The sequence below is a fragment of the Etheostoma spectabile genome, chromosome 11 (genome assembly GCF_008692095.1).
Source record: "Etheostoma spectabile isolate EspeVRDwgs_2016 chromosome 11, UIUC_Espe_1.0, whole genome shotgun sequence".
Lineage (NCBI taxonomy): Eukaryota > Metazoa > Chordata > Actinopteri > Perciformes > Percidae > Etheostoma > Etheostoma spectabile.
This window is the reverse complement of record NC_045743.1, coordinates 11,085,311-11,108,087: the sequence shown is the minus strand read 5'-3', so window position 1 is coordinate 11,108,087 and position 22,777 is coordinate 11,085,311. Positions and strand designations below refer to the sequence as shown.

At 41.2% G+C, this 22,777-nt stretch overlaps 1 protein-coding gene across 1 annotated transcript in view; it reads right to left on the bottom strand.

Moving 5' to 3' along the window:
- The window catches only part of dip2a (disco-interacting protein 2 homolog A), an 86,174-nt gene that overhangs the window by 18,475 nt on the left and 44,922 nt on the right, over positions 1–22,777 (bottom strand). The window contains 16 exon segments of the mRNA XM_032529108.1: positions 1,009–1,123; positions 1,287–1,406; positions 2,025–2,118; positions 2,565–2,629; positions 3,204–3,306; positions 3,447–3,558; positions 3,634–3,755; positions 4,664–4,774; positions 5,215–5,306; positions 5,511–5,708; positions 6,731–6,850; positions 10,499–10,636; positions 13,449–13,718; positions 17,665–17,784; positions 17,875–17,994; positions 22,246–22,316. Coding sequence (XP_032384999.1) covers positions 1,009–1,123; positions 1,287–1,406; positions 2,025–2,118; positions 2,565–2,629; positions 3,204–3,306; positions 3,447–3,558; positions 3,634–3,755; positions 4,664–4,774; positions 5,215–5,306; positions 5,511–5,708; positions 6,731–6,850; positions 10,499–10,636; positions 13,449–13,718; positions 17,665–17,784; positions 17,875–17,994; positions 22,246–22,297 — 1,952 coding nt within the window. The 5' untranslated portion in view covers positions 22,298–22,316.

Below are 22,777 nucleotides of genomic sequence, written 5' to 3'. Positions count from 1 at the left end.
GGAAAAAGCCCCCCAAGACATTCGGGGTCACTCTACGAGGGCTTGTCGGCGTCTGCGGCTCTATTTAAAGGCATTTGGCAGTAGCCGACATTTGCGCGGCAGCCTCCTGGGCTTCCCCGTGCCCCTTCATCCGCTTTTATCTGCGAGATATGTCTGAATCTTCCATGTCTCATGCGGTTTTGTCCACAGTCAGTGACGCGTAATGCCGCGCTGAATGTGCAAAAAAAAAAAAAAAAAAAGCGGATGCCTTGATTGTTGCCAATCTCCTTCACACCTAGTGCTGCAGCAACCCTGCTCTGCTGTCTCACCTCTCCTGTACCTGGGGTATTTCTTGTGAGACACAGTTTTTATCTCATACATTGTCATAATCATGTTGCACGCACGGAGGTAATCATGTCTCTCCGTTGCATGCGCGACAGGATCAATCACGCTTAACCCCCATTAATCATTGTACTACTGCATCATATTGCGGGCCACATGAACCTTTTCCGGCCACGCCATTGGCAGGGCAGGCTTTGTCAGAAGAATGACTCTGACTAGCCTCTGTACATTGTTGCTGGGGCAATGTGGTGTATGTTCGGCTTGTGGACCTTGTGCCGCAGGTGGCATTGACTACATCAGCTTCGCCCTAACCCAATAGCGTAGCCCTTAGAGGGCGAAGCCTATACGAAATAGAACGTTAGTTACTTTGGTAACTCCAGATTCTATTAGTATAGGCGTAGCCCTCTAAGGTCCGGGCCACCTGCTCCTAGAACATTAGTTGAAGAAAAAGCTGATGTTTTGGGAGTCGAACAACGGGTCCGCTCTGTATATATGCAGTAAATGCGGACGTAGTTGAGGCCCGAGCTGGACGCTAGGGCGGGAAAGAAAATCTTCACGACTGCGCATGCGCGAAGGGATAAACCCAATAGCGTAGCCCTTAGAGGGCTACGCCTATACTAATAGAATCTGGAGTTACCAAAGTAACTAACGTTTTTGTTCCTACAGGGTGCAGTAAAGGCAGCTCACCTGCGGATGGCGACAGTCATGGCTTCTGAAGAGCTGGCACATGGACAGATCACCTCAGGTCGCAGCCCACGTGCTTGAAACACGTTAAGGAAGGCGTCGCAGGAGGATATCGACCCTGTGATAACACACACACACACACACAGACACAGACACACACATACACACACACACAGATCCAGTCAAACCAAACACAAACAACAAATCAATGATAATCTCTTGTAGTTTCCGGGTGATTATAAAGATTATTTTATTGAATGAGAATCTGCAGGTGGACTGACATGGGTTAGCTCCGTCGGCTACGATGAGCATGCGCAGCGAGCTCAGGCTGATGTCTCTCTGGTCTCTCTGGGCCAGCAGAGACCAGTGCATGTCCCTCGACTTCACCACTGCAACCCGCGCTGTGCAAGGGGACACAAAGACAAAAGAGACAGGCTCACAATAGAGTCACCCAATCAACACCTCTGTCATTCAGCATGACAGCCAATTGCAGACAACAAAATCTGACAGCACTGTCTGACTCAGTTGCCAACAGGTGACTAAGCAAAGCTCAGAACAGAAAGGAGATGTATTTCTGCAGGGCAGCAGGCCTCCCGTCCTCGACATCCACCAATCTAATACAATTGAACTAAAAAATCAATAAGCCCAACAAACTATTGCTTTAATCTATGCTACCCTGTGCAGTGAGAATCAAAGTTATAAGAAACACACTCCCTCCCTCTCAAAGTAAAACTTGGTCTTAAAATGTTGGGTAAACTATCATTTCACCAACTAGCAAGCTACCAAAGTGCATTATTGTGAATAACCGGTACTGCCGTGTATGTGTGCCACTTTTATAAGTATGATACAATGCACTATAATAAATACATAATGCATTTCCCATACTGAATAACAACAAACAAATGGGTTTACCCTACAATAAGATAAAATTAGATTTGTTGATCCTGTATTAACGCCCTCTTCATAGGGCTGAGATGCAGCAAGCAGAGTAACACAGAAAAGTGACAATTGACCCTCACCTTTGTATGTGTGCACCTTCTGTATCCAGGAGAGGGGGTTGACTTTCATCAAGGAGTAAGGAATGCTAATCACGTGCATCCGATTCATGACACTCTGCCATGAAAAAAGATGAGCAGTGCATGAGCAAAAAAATATGTCAGAAGTGTAACTTAAATACATGATGTCACTGTAAACAAAATGCAAGTTATGACAAGATTTTATCACTTACTGCTAAAGCGTGAATAAATTATTTCCGCTACTGTTGGGTCATTTTAGGAATTTAAACGTAGAAACGTATATGTGGCAGGTGATATATGGGCTTTATATAAATTCCATGGCATGTTTGAAACCAGAGATGGGTTAAGTATGTGTTAGAAGACAAAGAATGATGAGAAATGATGCTTTGGCTCATCAGGAGCCTATTAGTATGAATATGTTTACATAGGAAAGAAGTCAGTCATATACATAATTCAGACATTTTATCAGCAAACTGAGTATGGATCTATTCTATTTCTAATAACCCTCCTATTAGCTTTGCCGGATGATTCAAGGCCACTCACAGCAAGAACACCATGCCATAATCCTGCTTCTCTCTTGAAGTCCAGGACGTTTGTTATGGTCTCAGCTGCAAATAAAAGAAATGAGACATTTAATCTGACATTCTTATTCTTCACTAGAGCAATCGCACATCATCTTATGGAACACAAGACAAGCTCTGAAATGAGGAGAACAGTCCTTTAACATCATTAGTTCAGTGAAGCTGCAAACTAAGTTTCAGAAACAGACCTGGAGAGTTTTCTCAAGGCTGCTGGTGCAGTTGGGAGTTATTTAGGGCAAAACCGGGACACTTGAGGAGAGAAGGTGCCCAGCCTTACATTCTCAGAAAGAAACACAGCTGAGCAGCTGCATTTATCAAACTAGACTGTAATTACACTCTGATAGGATCTGTGAGCAAGCTGAAGGGGAAATTCTATTATATCATAAATCATAAAATAGTTGCAGTATAAATAACAAGAAAACAACACAACAATTCCAAAAAGGCCCAATGTATGCTTTTTGTTTGCATATTCCTACATTTTTATCTTTACTAAATCTGGTTAAGTCCCTCTCTCTATTGCTCTCTTTCGCATATGCTACCACTACCAACTGGATGCCTTTCTCCACAGAGCAAAACAAAACATGCATAGTGCCCTCCTCACCTTCAGTGTAGCCGCAGGCCTGTGTAAGGGCGTGACAGTGAGCCAACATGACTGAATGGGACACTGTGATCCCCATGGTGCTGCCCTCCTTGCTGGTTTTATACTGGGTGTTAGAAACATTGGAACAGTTCCATAAAAAAGGCATGGATAATATGAAAAAGAAGAGTACCTAATGAATAGTAGCTACAAAATATAATCAATTAATGTGTGCTTTATTGGTAACATCAATTAAACTACACTTACCTCTATGTAGGCTATGTCATTACTGGCTTCCAGTATTGGAGGATGCCAGTCTTTTGGAGGCTTCACAACATGTTTTCCATCTAAAAAACCCCCCACAGAAACCGGGGCCACCTGCGGTGGAACTTTAATCAGTTAAAACCCAAAGTGTTGTAACTATCCAACACAGAGTAAAAAAAAATAAAACTGACTTTGAAAGGGGCAACCCCCCCCGTTTGTTTTGGGGCCCAACCCTTTTCTGACAAAGATCATGTTAGTCCCAAAGGGACGCCACAGCCCCCCAACAGAAAGCCATCTGTTGATTTCCCTATCCTGGGGGACAAAGAGGATAAAACTAAAAGTTCTTCAGAAAAATTTTGGGAAAACAGTTCTGTCAAAAAATAAAACTATCAAACCCAACGAAAGTTTGGGAAAAGCCGCTGAGAAATTTGGGAATTTTAAACAGAGAAAAAGGGGAAATATTTAAAGAAAAACCTCAGGCTCTTACATCAAAGAAGCGAGGTAAAAAGCGATGACGGCTAATCACTTTTAAAAACCCCCCCGCGGGCACAAAGCCCAATTGGCAGGAAGGGGGCCCAATCTAAAATACTCACCTATGACTGGCTGTGAAAATTTGTTTTACAGCTAATCTTTAGAAAAACCTGCGGGGCGAAAAGGGGGGGGAAAATGTGAGATAGGGGGGGAGCAAAAACAATAAAGGGGAAAAAAAAGGGATAGAAAAAAAAAGAAGCTTGAAAAAAGAGGCAAAAAAATGTAGTTGGGCAGAGCGGCAAAAGAGCCCTGCCCCCAAAAATTGGTCCTGATCAAAACATTTTAACTGGTTTCCCCAAATAATTTATCTCCCTAAAATCTCTTTAATTTACAGCCCGCGCACCCACCACATGCTTATGAAAGGCAACAAAACGGGTAAAATTTTAGTTGTACGAATGTGGGTTTTGGGTTTTTATTTTTTGGCTATAGTGCTGGAACAAATACTCTGTAATTAGAACATTTGAAAGACAATGCTGCGGCTGGGGATATAATCATGCAATGCATTACCAAGAAGGTAAACAGATATTCTGGGATATTGGAATATCAACATTTTAACTGTACACAACTTTTAAGGGTCTCATTTATAGGTCAAATGTCCAGCAGGGGTCACTCCTGCTCTTCACTGTCAATGTAGAATCACACATATTAAAAATGTCCACACATTCCCAGGAGATTGTATTTGCCTTTACCTTTCTGGTAAGTGGCACTTCGATAGGCACAGGTACCAGCTCTGCCAGGAGACAGCCGTAGAAGGCCACCATGAACATCACTGGGTCGTTGTTGGGGAAAACAAGTGCAACCTACAGGTGTAGCACACACACACACAATATGTTACGGTACAATGTTATGCAGTTCCTGCTTTAAGTTAGAGAAAAGAAGGCAAGGGGCATGGTGTGCAGCAGCAATCATGGAAAAGATCTGAAACCAAACATGTGCGCCCTCGTTCAAGTAATGACATTATATTATATTTGTAAAGAAATAACACAAACATGATAACTTATTGGTTAAAAAGTGAGCACTGAGAAGCAGCCTTCTGTAAGGAAGCAGTAGGCTGATATCTCAGTTTAAGCTTCTTAGTTGGGTTTTTTCAACACATTTCATTTTCAACACTTCAAAAAAATGCAGTCTTGCACATGCTGAATATCGTAATAGGAGCCTGAGCCAAATGCCTGAAATGCAACAAGAACCATTATATACAACTGACCACCATTGGACACCCTCATTTTATCTCATGACTTACTCTGTCTCCGGGCATGAGCAAAGGCTCATTTCTGGTGCTCAGCTTGTTAAGAAGAGTGTAGGCCAGTTTCTGACTGCGGGTCCATAGTTTACCTACAGAGGTGAAGATACAGTGTCAAATACTTTGCTTAACAACCCCAGACCCACAAATCAATATTACAAAATAAGGTATCTAGCAGGTACTTGTTTGTCCATTATTTGCACTAAGAAAACCCACATGAATGGATGATAGGAGTTGATATTGTTTTCCGTCTCCATTGTAAATTTTGAGCCAGTCATTTTCAGGTCGATACCTACCATAGGTGAGTGTGTAGACAGGTTTGCCAGCATTGTCGAGTGCCGTCAGACAGGGGCTCTTGGGCTGAGTGGTGCCCCATCGTTGTAAGGCTGCTGGCAAGGAAGGAGGCCAGTTGTTGACCACCCCAGGAGGCTCTCCTTCCAGGGGACTCGTGTGTTGGCCTTCTGGCTTTGGCTGGTTGGGATCTATCTGCTGGACTAAATGGAGAAAAGAATGGGACATCAGTGTGAGGGTGGTTCAATGTATTTTGGCTGTGAATTACAAAGAAATGCTAAATTTGTCAGTTATATACAACTCTTTTAAAGTATGGCAAGAAGGGTGGGGATTGAAAGACACTGATATGGGAGTGATGGAAGAGGAAAAGCTGGAGGATTAAATGTGAGCTGAGAAACAAAGAGAAAACCTGTGCTGTTCAATAAGCCGTATCTCCCTTTATCCTTGACTTTCCCTTCCTCCATGCACACTACTCGCTCTTTGGATTTACTTCCATCTCTCCATCACTATTCTCCTCTCACACTCTCCTGAACTCTCTGGTTAGCGGAATTCAGGACTGCTTAGCTGAGCTGGCAAGATGTCCACCTGGCAAGATGTCCACTGACAAATAAAACACCTCGATCAGGAACAAATAGTGTTAAGCCTGCTGCCATTTCAGCTCTGTGTTTTTCTGTTTGCACCAAGCAGACCATTGGGGCTTGCCATGCCACAGTTTCTGTGCCAGACTCAGGAAGCCTTTACAATGACCTGCTGATGTATAACTATTCCTGCTGCTTATTCATTTCCACAGTGTTTATTCAGCCTGGCAGAGTACCACCCAAAACCATGATGGGCTGAATAAAATGGAGGAAATGGTTAGAGAGGGCTGGTCCACTGCTGTATGTGTGTGTGTATATTCCCTAATCACTCTCTTAGCACACCTGGTGGTCTCAGCTCCACCAAAAGATAACAACCCCTGATCTAAAAGTGTACCTTGACTGTTTATTTGTATTAAATTAAATTACCAATAATAAAGCTGATAACTCCACTGAAAGCTAAAAAGAAATTAGACAACATGTTAGTGGATGTGGCTGTCACACTAAGGAACAGGAGTGTTTATTTTGAATAATCTTTTAACTGCTGAAGTGTTGAATCTGTATGCTGATCACACCACAGAAAGACAAATGCTTGTTTCATGATTTATTTATTTAATAGAAGCAATGTAATTACTTTCAGGCCATCTTACCATCCAAAAGCTCCTCAAAGTCATCCAAAAAGAACTCTCGTAATGGCGGTCGCTTTGGTCTCTTCAGAGTGTTGAGCAGCTGCTGGATTTTGGAGGAGACGCGACTGTTGACTGGTACACCTTCACAATGAGATTAGAGAGGATGAAAGAAAAAGGGCATATGTGGATAGAAAAGACATATGTAGACAAATTGATTGAAAGATGGATGAGGTAAAGGAATGGATGAGAGGAGAAGATAAGAAAAGAAAAGAGAAAAGGTCAGTGTTGTGCTCTAATGCGTTAGAGGATAATCAGCTCACATTGTAGCAAGACAACAAAAACAGTGGACCTCAAGCTCACAGGAGAGGTTGAAGGTTACAGTCTTTCAGTCCAGATACTCTAGAATCACAACAAACCTCACAGGTTATAAATCAGAAAATGAGGAGCCATCTCGCCTGCTGCCTAGCAACAAATATGGCCTCCCTGCAATAAATAATTCATGAGGTGTCTCAAAATGTGTCTATTTCACATTCGGTCGGCAAATCAGATAATTCTCATCTAATGTGTGTGTTAAAATTGCTGAAACAGAAGATAAATGCAATACTTAAAAAGCATAATCGCAGAGACATGGAGCTTTGTGAAAGACATGACAACATGAATGAAGGAGCAGGACAGGAGAGAAACAACAGACTAAAGATGAAAGGAGAGGTGTCCACTTATATTTCCCTCACATTTAAGACAGACTAAAATCATCATTGGACATCATTTCCTCCATATGAATTCGTACTTAGTTTGGGAAGAGTGGTCTGTGTCAGACATTCCAGACAGCCACCGGAGACGAAGGCCACAGCTGCACCCAGCTTGCCTGATCTATCTTACTATAATAAGCCTGCCTCAGACAGACTCTTCCTCCCTAACGTAGGGACAGATGCACTGGGAGTTGACGGGTTGGGGTCAGTTCTTCACCTTATGGGCCAATTAGAAAGTCCCGGACACACAAGAAAACATTTCAGGGCCCTGAACCCCACGCACTCAAGAGCCGTCTTTAATATCACAGCCAACCAGGACCTACCTGAGATGATGACTACAATTAGCATTTTCATGATTTCATAATGTATCCACCCACTGCATTACATTTATGGAGCAAACACTGGCTGTTGTTTAATTTTGGGGGGAAATGGCACACCAGGTGTTTGCCTTAATATGTATATAAAATAAACAGAATGTTATTTATCAACAAACTAAGACCATGACAAAGATGAAGACAACGAGCAAGGCTGGCTATCCTACACTTTTCCTATTGTATGCATGGAAAGATCAAAACCAACAATGTGTTAGTTCTGTGTTAGTCCGTCTTCAAATATTTCTAACTTCCTTACCCTGTCTGTGGCTCTAAGTCTCAAGCATCTTTGTTCCTACTGAAGCCAAATTCAAAACGGTTTACAATACATAGTTTTATTTTACTTTTGTTTAATTTTGAGTAAGTAATTTCCTGAAGCATGTAGGGCATTTTAGTTTTCAATCAAACGCTACTCAAAACAGAGAAGCATTTGTTGAGGACTTTTTTTAGCCACGGATCAATCAACATTAGGTGCTCTTGTGAGTTTGTACAATCATTTGACTCAAAATAAGCTATGGTGCACATTTTTTATCATAATTGTTGTATTTTCGTATAACTAATTGAAGGCTATGGCAAAGAGGAATAAGCTACATCAGACTATGGATACACAAACAAAACACCAAAAGATTAATTGTTGGTTTTAGCTTTTTCATGATATTTGTTGAGAAAAATGCATGACAGTATGCATACTTCACCAAAACATACAGCGTCACTATCAGAGTCCAGATGGAACCAAAATTACTGTGTGGCCAGTTTTCTACACCCAACTATGTGTTGTTATTAAGAGGGCAGCAGTGCTAGACAGCTGCCATCAATGAACCCACAGTGTGGCTACAGGCTAACAGGCTTGTGTCACAGAGTGTAGTGAGAAACATAAACTGACAAGTCCTAGTGTCTCGGTGTGAGCACAGAAACCAGTATGTCAACATGCTAATTATTCACAACCTCAAATGAATTGTTCCACCTGTCATGGAAAAGGCCTTTTCAAACATTGTGTTTTAACATTTTGAAGAGCATATTGCCTTTGGCACCACTCACTACCACCCACACCAGCTACACACACACACACCACACACACACACACACACACACACACACACACCACACACACACACACACACACACACACACACACACACACACACACACACACACACACACACACACACACACACACACACACACACAGGAATCAAATTCACTGTAGCTTTGAATTAACTTTTGGAAATTACAGTTTGGACAAGTGCTCAACTTGACAGTGGAGGCAAAGGCAGCAACACACACAAACACAAATGCACACGCAGCAGAGTGCACACATAAAAGAATGCCATAGAGTTGGAAGAACAGTTATAAATACCATCCATTAAACTGAGGGATCCTTCACTTCTCCACTCACAGCCTGGAGGACAGACACATCAGGATGTCAATGAAACACTCCTGCTAACTTTTTCCGTGTGAAATGTGAACATGTTAATGTGATAGGGAAATCTACCAGCAGCCAAACGTAGATGAGAGTAGGTTTATAAAGCGCTAAGACACAGACTGTTGTTGTGGTACCATAACAACAAAGATAGGATTTCTTGCTATTTATACTATTTTTGTCATTTTTTAATGACTTGTGTGAGAAAACTTACATAGGCAGTGTGGGTTTTAAACATCTTGAACACCAAACAGAAAAACAGAAAGGACAAAAATGACACTGTTTACATCTTTTTAAAACTCCCTTCCTTTTTATGTGTCAGCAAGGTGGGCTGCTTTAGCATTTATTAGCAGTGAAAACCCAGACAACGCACACATTCCTAGTGACAGATGATGGATAGCAGAAAGGTAATAGCTCTGCTGAAGTCGTGTTCCAGTTTTCTGGCAGCTAACCTATTAAATACATTGGACATTGCTTTAAAGGTACATTTCAGCTCTGATGTTGAATGAATGGAGATGTGTGACAGGAACTGTGCTTTTAGGGACTGCTCATTTTTGCCACCTATGATTGTCATCTATGATAACTCTTTGAAGACAATAAAACAAGTTCCTAATGAAACAAGTTTACTTAATACCAGAAAAAACCCCAGTTCAATTCATTTATATTTTATGTATCATAATGACACATCCTCATGGTTTGATTTCACTGGTTACCCATCTCCACACTGCACAGCATGCATCAATATCAGTGATGGTCCATCTGGAATCAGCATACTTGACTATGCTGTTTGTAAGATGTATGATGTTTTGGTGGCTGTTATGTTTATGCACTGACTCACTAACAACATGACAAGAACTGAATCACCTCTGATAATGTGGTTTAAAACTCTGACTCAAAGAAGATTTTTTTTTTGCCTTTTTAGTACTCAAGTGAATTAATTCCTGTACAAATTATTAAATAAAATAATGTGCTTTTATTAGTGTCAATGACATATTAAGCGTCAAGGAAGAAACTGTGTTTTTTGGGGAGCTGGAGAGCTGTAGTGTTACTATGGCAACACAAGAGGGTCAGCAGCTTGTGCCAGTCGGAAGGCAGACTGAAAGACAGAGGGACAAACAGCAGGGGAGAAAGGGAGGTTCACTGTGTGTGTGTGTGTGTGTGTGTGTGTGTGTGTGTGTGTGTGTGTGTGTGTGTGTGTGTGTTGTGTGTGTGTGTGTGTGTGTGTGTGAGTAAAAAAAAAAAAACTCACCATCTGCAGTCTCCATGACGCTGGTGTGGTGGATGTAGCCCCGGGAAACGCCTCGCACCGAGGCCACCTGGGGCCGCTCCGCATGAAGCGAGGAGCGTTCCGACAGCCCCGTCACATCGGGGGGTGCTGAGTGGTTATCTGTGATGAGTGGGGCATCGGGGGTTAAAAGGTCAAACGCCAGGCCTACTTTGGGCTATCGTTATTAAATGAAAATCAACTTCATGAGTCCGCAAACAAACTGATCTGATATTTTAATAATCGATTAATTGCTTTGAGTCATCTTTTATAAAAGAAAAGCTTCACGGTTCTTATGTGTGAATATTTCTAGTTATTCCTCTATGACAGTAAACAGAATAACTTTGAGTTGTGAACAAAACAAGACATTTGAGTTTTCTTGGGCTTTGAAAAACCTTTTTTACAATTTTCCTGACATTTTATAACCAAACAACTAATCAAGAAAACAATGAATAGTTTAATCCACAACAAAAAATAATAGTTAGTTCCTGCCCTAATTGAGAGGCTGAGAGCCTTTTTTTCATCTGCAAGTGAAGAGTGTTCAACTGCAGAATAGAGTGTTTTAACTAGGATTTCCCATTTTACCTGCATTTTTAACTACCTGCCATGATAATGAATGAATGGTTTCCATTAATCAGATACATCCCCCTCAGTGAGTAACAATGCATTATATGCAGAGAAGTAGAGATGTTCCGATGCCGATACTAGTATTGGTATCACCTACAATACGGCCTAAAACGCTGGTATCGGTATCTGAAGTACTGGAGTTTATGCACCAATCTGATGCGACATAATAAATCCCTCTAGTTTACCCAGCGGCTGCAGGTTTGAATCCGACCTTCAGCCCTTTGCAGCGTGTCATCCCCCAACTCTCTCTTCCCCTTTCATGCCTATCAACTGTAATAAAGGAAAAAAGCCTCCAAAATAATCTTTACAAAAGAAGAAGAATAAAGCCATAAAGAAAATCTATGTTAAAGTACTTTATTTAGGTACTTTTTCGGTTATAGCTGACTGTCAAACTGAAGAAAAGAAAAAAAGTTCTGTGGCGTTCATTGTTTGTGTTCTGTTCATGTTTTACAAAGAGTTTAACCTGAGCCATACCAACAACAAAGCCAGAAATCCTATCACATCCATACAGGGACAGTAATATACAGCTGTTAAATCATAATAAAATAAATGACACACTGGTATCGGATTAGTACTTCAAATTCAGGTATCAGAATTGGTATTGGGAAACAAAAAATGGTATCGGACCATCTCTAATATTAATGTGTTTCTGATATTCATCCCCCTCCTGTTTGTAAATGGGGTGAGAAAAACATTAGAAACACCTCTCAATATAATGTTCAACACAACTGCAAACTACAACCTCAATAATAAACATGTAGTTTAAACAACACCTCCTTGACAGTGTCACTTAAAACTGAGTATTATCTTTGTAAAAGTTGAATTTATGGCTGGTTTGATGTTTTGGATTGCATTAGATTTAACAGGTTTACTTGATAAAGTAAGAAGGAGTTTATGTGCTTCGGTATGGTGTGATGGGAACTGGGTTTAAATTGTAAACCTATTAACACTAAAGTGCTATGGTAACACAGTGTTGATGGAACCAAAACAAACTGCTCTAAATGATGGTTGTAGAGAACTGAGGGCTGATGTTCCCTTCTAAAGAACCTAATAACTTATACATGTACTGTATTAACTTAATATATCATGTGCATAGATCAACTGTGGTTTTTCAAAATGTATGATAGCATGGCCTACTAGCCATTTGTCTTGTCTGAAGTAAATGACAGAACCGGAGTTTGAGGGGTCAAGGAACCGGATAATATAAGACATCTATTTACAACTCCCTTCAGCACCAGTCACTGCTGCTATTTTATGACAGCAACCTTGAAGGGAGACAGGCTGGACAGACATCCGACAGCAGCATCCTAATAGGATATCGTTCTACCAGCAGACACCACCACCCACACACACACACACACACACACACACACACACACACACACACACACACACACACACACCACACACACACACACACACACACACACACACACGAGCAAGACACCATCTCACTTTGCTTCTGAGTGAGAAACGGATAGAGAAGAATCCACTGAATCTCATTGACTAGCTTGTGACACTCAAATTGCAAAGTGGAACAAGTGGCTTTGGCGGGGAAGTGGCTGCGAGCCCTTTTACATGAAAGAATGACAGGGAGATGGCAGACGGAGACGAATAATTAGAGAGACGTGAATTAAAACTCGGTTGCGGGTTTTCTTTGTCTTGCTTCATCAGGTGCTTTTGTGTTTCTGGAGGGAGATAAGACTTCAGCAGTAACAGATGTGTAAGACACCGCTGTCTGCTATTTAGCTACAGTTATAGACAAAACTGTTGAATGGAAAAAGCAAGATAATCTGTTTTGACAGACTGTGATTTATGTTTATATTTAAATGAGGCTTGTTAAAGGACTGTATGTAAATGAAGGCAATTCAACTTTTTGGGGGGCATTTTAGGCTTTTATATGACGGGACAGCTGAAGACTGGAAAGGTGAGAGAGACAGGGATGACATGCAGCAAAGGGCAACGGGTCGGACTCCAACCCGGATGCTGCGGTAAAGACTGAGCCTTAGTGCACTGGGGTGCATGCTCAACCAGGTGAGCTACCAGTTCACCCCAAAGGCATACAAACTTAAATAAGGATTCTTGCACGAACACACTTTAACAGTGAGAACACTAAGAATAAAATAATTTAAAACATCTAATACTGTTTCCATTCTTGACATGAAAACGTTCTTCAATACTTTCCTTTTTTCCTAGTTCAGCTAACTCACGGGATGAGGGCGCTGCATCAATTAAAAGGGAACAAGAACATACAGATGGACCAGCCGTGATGTGATGCCGTATGAGTGAGAATGAGTGTGTCACTGACCTAGCTGGGTGTGTGCCATAAGGTCGGACAGTGCGGTAGCTGCGGCGTTGGCGTTGAGAGCTGCGTGGGCAGTGGTGTTGGTGTTGGTGACAGATCTCCCTCCCGGGTGGGATGAGGTGGATGACGCGGAGGATGAGGTGGACGAACCCTGGATGACACGGTTAAACCAGTGCTCAACGGCTGGGTGGCCGTGGCCCTGGTAGGGTGTGGAGGTGGCCAGACGTCCCTGCCGGCGCAGCGAGCCCTCGTCTTCCGACGCTGAGGAGGTGTCTGTTTGACAGGTCAAGACAGGGCAGCATCACAACAGTGGGCAAAGACATGGGACGGAGGAGTTAGATGATATGCTGATGATATTATATATTCGATTTATGCATACTGTACTGGAAAGATTACATTTAAGCTTGTAGGACAGCCAGATGATTTCAATGGAGATGAAAGTTGTTAATCTGAGGAATGCTTGTTGTTGAATGTCTGCTTCACTGGTAGAGTATGAATTTGATATTTGATTGACTCTAATAGCAGCAATACAAACACAAAGTATAACGTTGCCCACTGAACCTATATGTGTACTATATGAATGATAAAGTACACTTGAAAGTAGGAAAAAGTGTCAAACAATCAGGCCTTCTTCAAGGCTTGAGGGCCAAAACGTCATCTGAGTGTTTGAAGCCAGAGTGCGCATCAGTATTATTCCTATCAAAACTGAGTTTTTAATATTTGTAGAAGACAAGAATGTCAAAAACAAGAGTTTGTGTTTTTACACACTGAAAGTAGACTTGAATTAACTTAATGTGAAGGAATACAACTAACAAAGGAAGCTTTTTGAGAGACATATTTATGGTACAAACTGTACAGTCATATTTTTACAATAGCTATAATTAGGCAGTTATAAGAACTTATAAATTGCATGTATGTTGAATTACAGTCCTCAAAAATATGGATGTTAAAGTGACAAAAAAATGCAATGTGTTTTTGTGTTGGTGTATTTATGTATCACTTAACTGATACTGATACTGCTGAAGCTGCTTTTAATGTGTTACCTCAAAAAAATTGCATAAATACATACATACTGTACTTGCATACAATTCATAGACAAACTGAAATAGCCTGACCAAATATCCTATAACATGTAGGTATAATATATTATTATGTCTTGGACTCAAACAGTCACTGATGATTTTACTGTCTCTCCCTTGAGGCAGCTGTGAGCAGTTGGTCTAAGCAAAAATAGCCCAAACAGGAACAACTTTCAAAGCAAAGCAAGGATCATTCAAAATGAATCCATTTCACTTCATCTGCCAAGCTCCCAGAAACATCTGTTCTTTCGACAGGATCACTGAAGTACACATACACAAGATGAGGCCAGTCTGTGATTTGTATGCTGCAATGAAAAGGCTACATGGGCTTAGACATCACCCACTTGAGAAAACGAACGGTTTTCAAAATCACCAAAAAAAAGATCACACTTCCCCACATTCATTATTAACGAAGAAAACAGCAACAACACAAAGTACAAAACTCATTCACACTCAAAATATTAAACTAGGCAGTGAACATACAAAACAAAGCCAAAAGCGTGATTTATGCTTCTGCGTTAAATCTAAGCCGTGGCTACATAGGTAGAAACGTGGAGACAAGGACCCTACGCCCGACACTACGCCAGACCCTACGCCGTAGCCTAACATGCACCTCTCAAAAATGTTAAGTACACGTTGCCCCACACTGGTTCTCCTTCTCCATAGACAACATGGAATTAAGGAGAGGGTTAACTTTTCCTGCTACAGATTCCCACCGTGGTCAGTCTCACTATGACTCTAGAGTCGTACTCGCTCCGAAGCTAATCCCCGTCACTCTCACACTCGCTCTACCACACACACACACACACCACACACACCACACACACACACACACACACACACACACACACACACCACACACACACACACACACACACACCCCACACACACACACACACACACACCACACACACACACTGGCCTTGCTATTCTCTTAAGGAGATCGACTTACATACAAACACACAAGTACAAACTTCAGACCACTTCCGTAGGCTACGGTGAAAGCGCTGCGTGGAGCATCCGCAGGCCCATAAATCACGCTTTAATGTTATGGACAGAGATGAAGCATGTGTGTTTGATCAGCACATGTCTGCTGATGTTCTCTAAACTAATAAGCCTTCATGCCATTCATCTGCTCCCTAATCACTCACAGAATGTATTTACAAGTCCATCAGTTGAGAAACTGTTAAAATCTTGGTTACCTTCCTCAAGCTTTTTCATGGCCTTGCAGAGGCTGCCAGAGGAAGACTGGAGGAGGTTTGATTATAACAAGCTAGATTTTAATGTATCTACAACCAGCAGACTTATGAGGGTTATCTCGCATTTATGATTCTGTTTGTTATTCCTTTGCATCTCTCCCAATCTCAGTAACCTTGACACAGTTGCAGAGAGGGAGATAGAAAGAGGGGGTCAGAGAAAAAATGCAAAGTAGAAATAGAGAGGTGGAAATAATGGGAAGGAAACTGAAAAAGACGTTTAGTCAAAGATAAAGAGACAAAAACAAGATCAGATAGCAAAGAGTGAGTCAGATAAAGACAGGCAGTGATGGAGGATTTGGAGGTATGGAGGGATATAAAAGAGAAAAAAACGTAAGCAGAGACTGATCTCAGTTGTTCTTGTTCACCAATGAAATACTGTGTTCAAGCAAACAAAGACAAGTATATTGATAAAGCTATAGCCTAGCAGGTAAATGCTTGAGGTTGTTTTTCCTAACGTTTTTCTACAGAAAATAAATTCCATCCGATTGGCTGAAGCAACATCGTAATGGTTGATGCCTGAAAGTGACAATCACTATATTGACAATATACAAATGGCATCCTACATATTGGAGCCTCCAGGGTCCATCTATGTTTCCTCTATATAGTTGGTATAAATAGAAAATCACTTTTACTGATTATATTTTAAGTTAAAATGCTAATGTCAGCATGCTAACGTTCTTACAAGGACAATATTAACATGCTGGTGATTAGCACTTACATAATTCTTACCATAGTCATGATAACAATAGCTGATTTGCACTAAACACAGCTGAGGTGTATGGGAATGTCATTCGTTTTAAACCAAATAGCTGGACAAATAAAAAGATTGACCTGACAATGACAGTAGCTGGAAAGTCAGGGCATCACAAAAGTGATTATAATTTATGAGAGGGACATGAATGTCTGAACCAAATTTCCATCGAGAAATTGTTGAGACATTTCAGTCAAGAGTACAAATTGGGTGGTGCTAGAAGAGGAGACAGGAGATCACCAAATACAGTAGGCGTCACTTCACTAAATTCACTCATGAAAAACGTTTGCTAATGCAATCTCATGAAGTATACCATCTTAAATCAAATCTCAGATGAAATGTTGAAATAAGTAACATAACCATGCCACTGTGTGCACCGCACACCAACACGAGTAGATCACTCAGAGTGACTGAAAACAACCATGAAGGGGCCCCCCTCCTTCTCCTGTTCAAACCCCAATGTCTGAGCTCTTAATCCGTTTATTCACTCCACCACTGTGTCCTCTCTCTTTACCCAAGACATGAGGCTCTAAGGCCCCCCACCAATTAACTCTTAGACACCAATGTTAAAGCCCCTGCAGTGTTTGAGAGACTGGCAAGTTTTTTGTCATTAAATCTTGCACAGATATCTTATTGACTAATTAAAGATTGAGGAATAAATACTTTCTTTGGGAATCTTTGGGCAAAACTAACAATACAAAAGGGCTTTTTGGTCATTAAAACTCAGACCAGAAAAAAAGATGTAAAATGACAATGTAATGAACTGGCCCACACAACACACATTGTTATAAAAGCAGACAATAGGTTGACATTTTGAGACTATGTTAAAATTCTGATTATGCATCTATTACGCAACTCATGTGGGAAGCTCTGCCAGGGAACAGAACAATGACAACTGAGCCCTTCATAGTCAAAAAGAATGGACACATTCATCAAACTGCATATTTCTTTCCAGCAGCTAATGCTTGGAAACATCATCTTCCACCACTGGACACAACAGTGTGTCAGCATCCTACACTCCAATGATCATGGGAGGAAATGTAAACAACCCAGTGTGAGCATAAACGTAGGCTGTGTGCGCACAGGATAAACCCTGCCCCACGGTGGGTTTACAAGAACAGAGGTCTCACCTGGTGGTGTGCATGTCTCGACAGAAGATTGAACTAACACAGATCGTCTCTTGGAGGGCATTGGCATTTTTCTTTCCTTGTACTTTGCCAAAGCTGCTTGGACGGCTTCTGTGTGCAAATCTAAGAGAACACATCAACACAGTTAAGCTACAGCATAAAAGAAAAAAAACAGACATTGAAAACTTTCAGGCAGTATGGAGACATAATTACCAGATCTGAAGCGTTCATCCCGGGTGTTGGCCGCCCGGGACTTGTTGTGTTTGGAACCTGGAAGAACAGCTTGGGAGGAGGCCTGGATTCTATTGTCAATTTGCAGTGAAGGATCTACACCTGTAGGGAAACATGTCCAAAGCAAGGAGAGGACAATTCATTACAGGACAGAAACAAAAGCTATAACTTCCTCTAATGCTCAAAAGTTAGAAATATCACTTTTAGAAATATGTGCATATACACTCTTTGCAGACATGTGCCTTGGACATAGAACAACACTTCTGAACATTGCTTGCCTGGATCAAGTATCCGCAAGCTTAATGGTAATCCCTACTTAGGCTGCTTTCTTCTAATACAGTAGCTTGGAGTTGAGAAACTCTTCCCTTAAATTAATCCAGCCTCTCTCGCAGCTTTCCAGCTGCCTTCCAGCTTTCCAAGGGAAGCAAATGCAAATTACGCAGTACAATTACACTTTCTACCTCATAGAAAGGAGGTGATTAAGCACCATGAATGTCAAACAGACAACATCTTCATTCTACAACTAGAGCATTTTAAAATTATCAAACACTCAAACTCTCTGTGGTCTGCATGATGCAGGGAGTGATTCATCCTTTCACTTATGCAATTCTCATTTGAGCCTCATTAAGTAACTAGTGGTTAACATCAGAGCAGAAACCCAAGACTACTGCCTGAAGGAAGGTCGCAGCCCAAGCTTTGTCTTCTACCATTGGCTTCAAATCTGCTCATGTTCTCATACTGATGTATGTAAGATGTATACATACTTCAAATACATCAAATAATGTAAAATATGACTAAATGAGTTGAATCTCATTTTATTGTACATCACAAGTTTGATCCAGATGAACTTCCTAAACCATTAATTATTCTGCATATTTAAGATCTAAATGGACATATAAATATGTACTGTCAATATGTAATATGAACAAACTAATTAAAGAAATTCCTCTCCCACAATGTGGGATGTTTGTATTTTCATGTTGAACAATGAAAGGCCTGAGCAGTTATTTTAGGCAGAGCTGAGGGACAACTTCACACACAATGGAACAGGAAGCCGTCAAAGGAACCACATCTGTACTATAACTCAAAAATACATTCAACAGCTTTATAAGGTAGATTTCTCCAAACAGTGGGACAATAAAGTTGAAAAGGATGCTTGATAAACAATACCAGCTAGTACCATGTTTCCACAGCCTCCTGCCGGTTTTCGCCTGTACTTTGATTTATTGTGTCTAGTTTCTGATACCCAAATACTAAATGTTTTATACTTACAGGTATACCTTAAAGCAGCAGCACAATCAATAACTAAATACATATTTTATTTCGTTTTTGTGTATGTAAAGTAATGGAGCCCCTGTGGAGGTGACAAACACTAACTTGAAACATCATAAGCTCAGGTCCAAGCTTTAGATGTGTTTTATAGGTAACACCGCCTGTCTTTGATTCCATTTCTTCCAATGAAACCTTCAAACTGGCTGCTAAAATATGCAGTGACAGAAACATGAACCCCTGCAGTTTCTCATATGCAAACCTACTGAGTTTATTGGAACTCTCAACCAAGGCACCACTAGCACAAAACCCACCTCTGCAGACTTCTTGATATTTTTGTTGTTGTTTTTTGATGCATACTACTTTGATGAATGAGACTCAGTTAAACTAATTGATAATATTGAATGAATGAAAACACATAACATCCTTTGTGGAAGCCAAATGTGAGTAATACTATAGTCCCATTGTGGAATAAAAAGCATCTATGACCAGACTGTGGACAGCTTTGCTATGATGTTGTAACCTTTCCTGACCAAATGAACCACACAGAGTGTCTGTAAGTATCCTCATTCGAAAAACAGCCTTTTGAGGACAGAGTCCTACCAAGCCACATTCAGCCAGTTAGATCTAACACCTCGCTGGCTGGCCAGTCACACACTTGGCCAGCCAGCCAGCCATCAGCCCGCCTGGCTTTTCAGCAGCAGCTTAGTAGGGATCAGTGAGCTCCACACTGTCAGCAACTCTCAGACAGCAGCAGCAGCAGCAGCAGCAGCACACACACACACACACACACACTTCAACTAAATCTATTCAATAACATGAGTTTCAAATATTACACAAGCTTAATTAAGACTGGAGGTGATTTAAGGACACATAATGTATTAAGTCTGACACACACACACACACACACACAATTCCCTGACCATGCATAGACATATCAATGTATGCCGGTCCCTTATACCAATCTGACAGCCCAGTCACACACCAGCCTTTCCCAGCCTCCCGGAGGAAACAGGTCTATAAAAACAAGCCAGGACACCAGACCCGGTTGCTGGGAAGAACGCACTTCAGAGACACACAGCACTAAGCCAATCAGAGACGTGCTCCATCACAGCAGATGTTGTTATTGGTCCACAGCGAACCCTGATGAATTGGTGGCTGACGACACAGGTGCTGTGTCTCACTTCCTAGAGAAGAAATACGGTTGGCTAATGGCCTGCATCAGAAACACAATTGTATATATGAATCCCACACGTAAATAACTGATTGAAATTACTTTGAAAGAACTGAGGATTTAAGCAACTGTATTCATAATAGAAAATGGGAACTAGACATTTAAAAATTATCCTTCACTCAAAACCCAATAAGGCACACCTGTATTCTCACCAAGGAGGTACGGATATTCCTAAACTTACATAAGCATGACAACTTTTCCTTAATGTTTGACTCCCCAGTATGGTCAACACAAGGAAAAGGAAATATATCCACTTGTTAAAAGAATGTAACAATCTAGCCTTGTATCCTTACTTAGATGCACTGGGCACATAGTACAGTCCTAAGACAACAGTGAAATATAAGGCAGTAAACCAGCCTATGGAATTTTGCATAGAGTTTAGAAGCTTTCAGTCTATTGGTCTCCTATTTCAACCCTGCAGCTGTTAAATCCCTACCCACTGATTCAATGTGCTGGATGGATATGTCATTAATTCCCAACACATCCATTCATCCTGCAGGAAGAATGTCACCTACTCCAAAGCCCATCCATTTCTGCCCTATATCTAACACTTCTTCAGGTGTTCAGGATCCAGACTGGGTGGATGTAACAATGAATGCCAGAAAGATTTCAGGAATAGTGAAGCAAACAAGAGTAAAGAGAGCAAGAGAACAACAGAGAATGGAGGAGATTGATCCGCCCAAGCTAAATAACAGGCCTGCTAACTCCAGTGGAAAGCCTTGAGCGAGCGGCCCACAACAGACTGGTTTTCACTGAGGTTTGGTGTTCTGATAGCAGGCCAAACCAAAGACTGCCATGGACCCCGGTTAAAGGACAGAGAAGCATGAAGCATGCAGACAGCAACTCCTCTCTGGGATTCACTGCAAACCACCCCGACCTCATAGTCTGCCAGACTGACTGACTGACTGACTGACTGGGCCTTAAAATACACTGAATTGACATATGAAGCCTCCAACACAGTCAAAAGTCATTCACAATATGTCGTGGCATACAGTTCAGTACAACTTCACGCCTTGCTATTTTTCTAAGCTAATACCTCTCTTCTCAAACACCCATAGTCTAACGCAGGATGAAAGGCACAAATATGCACAAACTGCCGATTTAATGAACAAAACCTTCCTCTAAATAATTCGCATTCTGTAAGACAAGGCAGTATGAAAGCAGCCCACAACACACTCAAAACTATAATGAGACCAAATCTAGACCAGTTATTATTTCAGCAGAATCACCTAATCTTCACAGTTACATTACAGTGTGTCTTCCTTGCCTTGGTTGGTTAGCATCAATTGCTATATCATATTATTGGCCCCTCCATACACTATGATATACGGCTGCTGCAGGGCTATCACATTAAAAACAGCAGAAAGGGTCACAACTACTGTTACAGAACAATCAAGGACACAGCAGCAGACACACCATATCTAACCCCACAAATTAGGCTACGTAAAGATGCGTAAAAAGCCTCCACAGTATACTTTATGACAACTTTATGACAGTCACTTATGGCGCTGATATGAACAAATCCTCAATTTAAAAAAATGCAACTTCTGATATTGGTTTGGCTTGCTGTGATATTTATATATATATATATATATATATATATATATATATAATATATATATATATATATATATACACAAGCAAAGCCAAAACCAAAACTCTCTTTCTTTACAAATGTGCTATATGAAAACAAAGCTACTACTAAATCATCACTATTAAAATCATAAGATACTTCATTCTGTTTGCTCTTGCAAGGACACTATGCTCACTGCTATGCAAACGGGCAGCCAGACCCAAAAGGAAAAAACCTGTCTGGCCCGTACATTTCCTGCAGGCCTGTTGTTTTAAACCTTGTATCTTGGGTTTGTAGGGTGCCAACAGTTTGCCTCTTTTTCTTCTCATACCCTTCTAGTGATGTCCCCTGTACAACAGAGCAGAAAATACAGGGGAAACAAAAAAACAGAGAGAAAAAGGGGGGGTGGGGGTGGGGAGATGAGTCATTAGCCCCAGCCAATGCCTGGGGGTTTGTGGTTTTGTGTGTGGTGTGTGGTGTGTGTTTTGTGTGTGTGTTGTGGGTGTGTGTGTGTGTGTCAGGATCAAAACTGCCAGGCTGATTACACTGCCAGCACGGGCACCAGAGGTGGTATCATTAGCAGTAACCATGACTCTCTCACACACATACACAGGAATGGACATTAGAAATTGTTAAAGGTGTTCGCCAACAGATATGGAATTGTGTCAAATTTCCTACTGAACTCTTGAATCATAACATCGATAAGGCAAGAGGCATTTAAAAGATCATTTGTCTACTGCGCCTGGAACATTTCCTCTCGCAGTGTTTTTACCAGAAGTACAAATGCTGCTGATGTCAGCATGAACTGA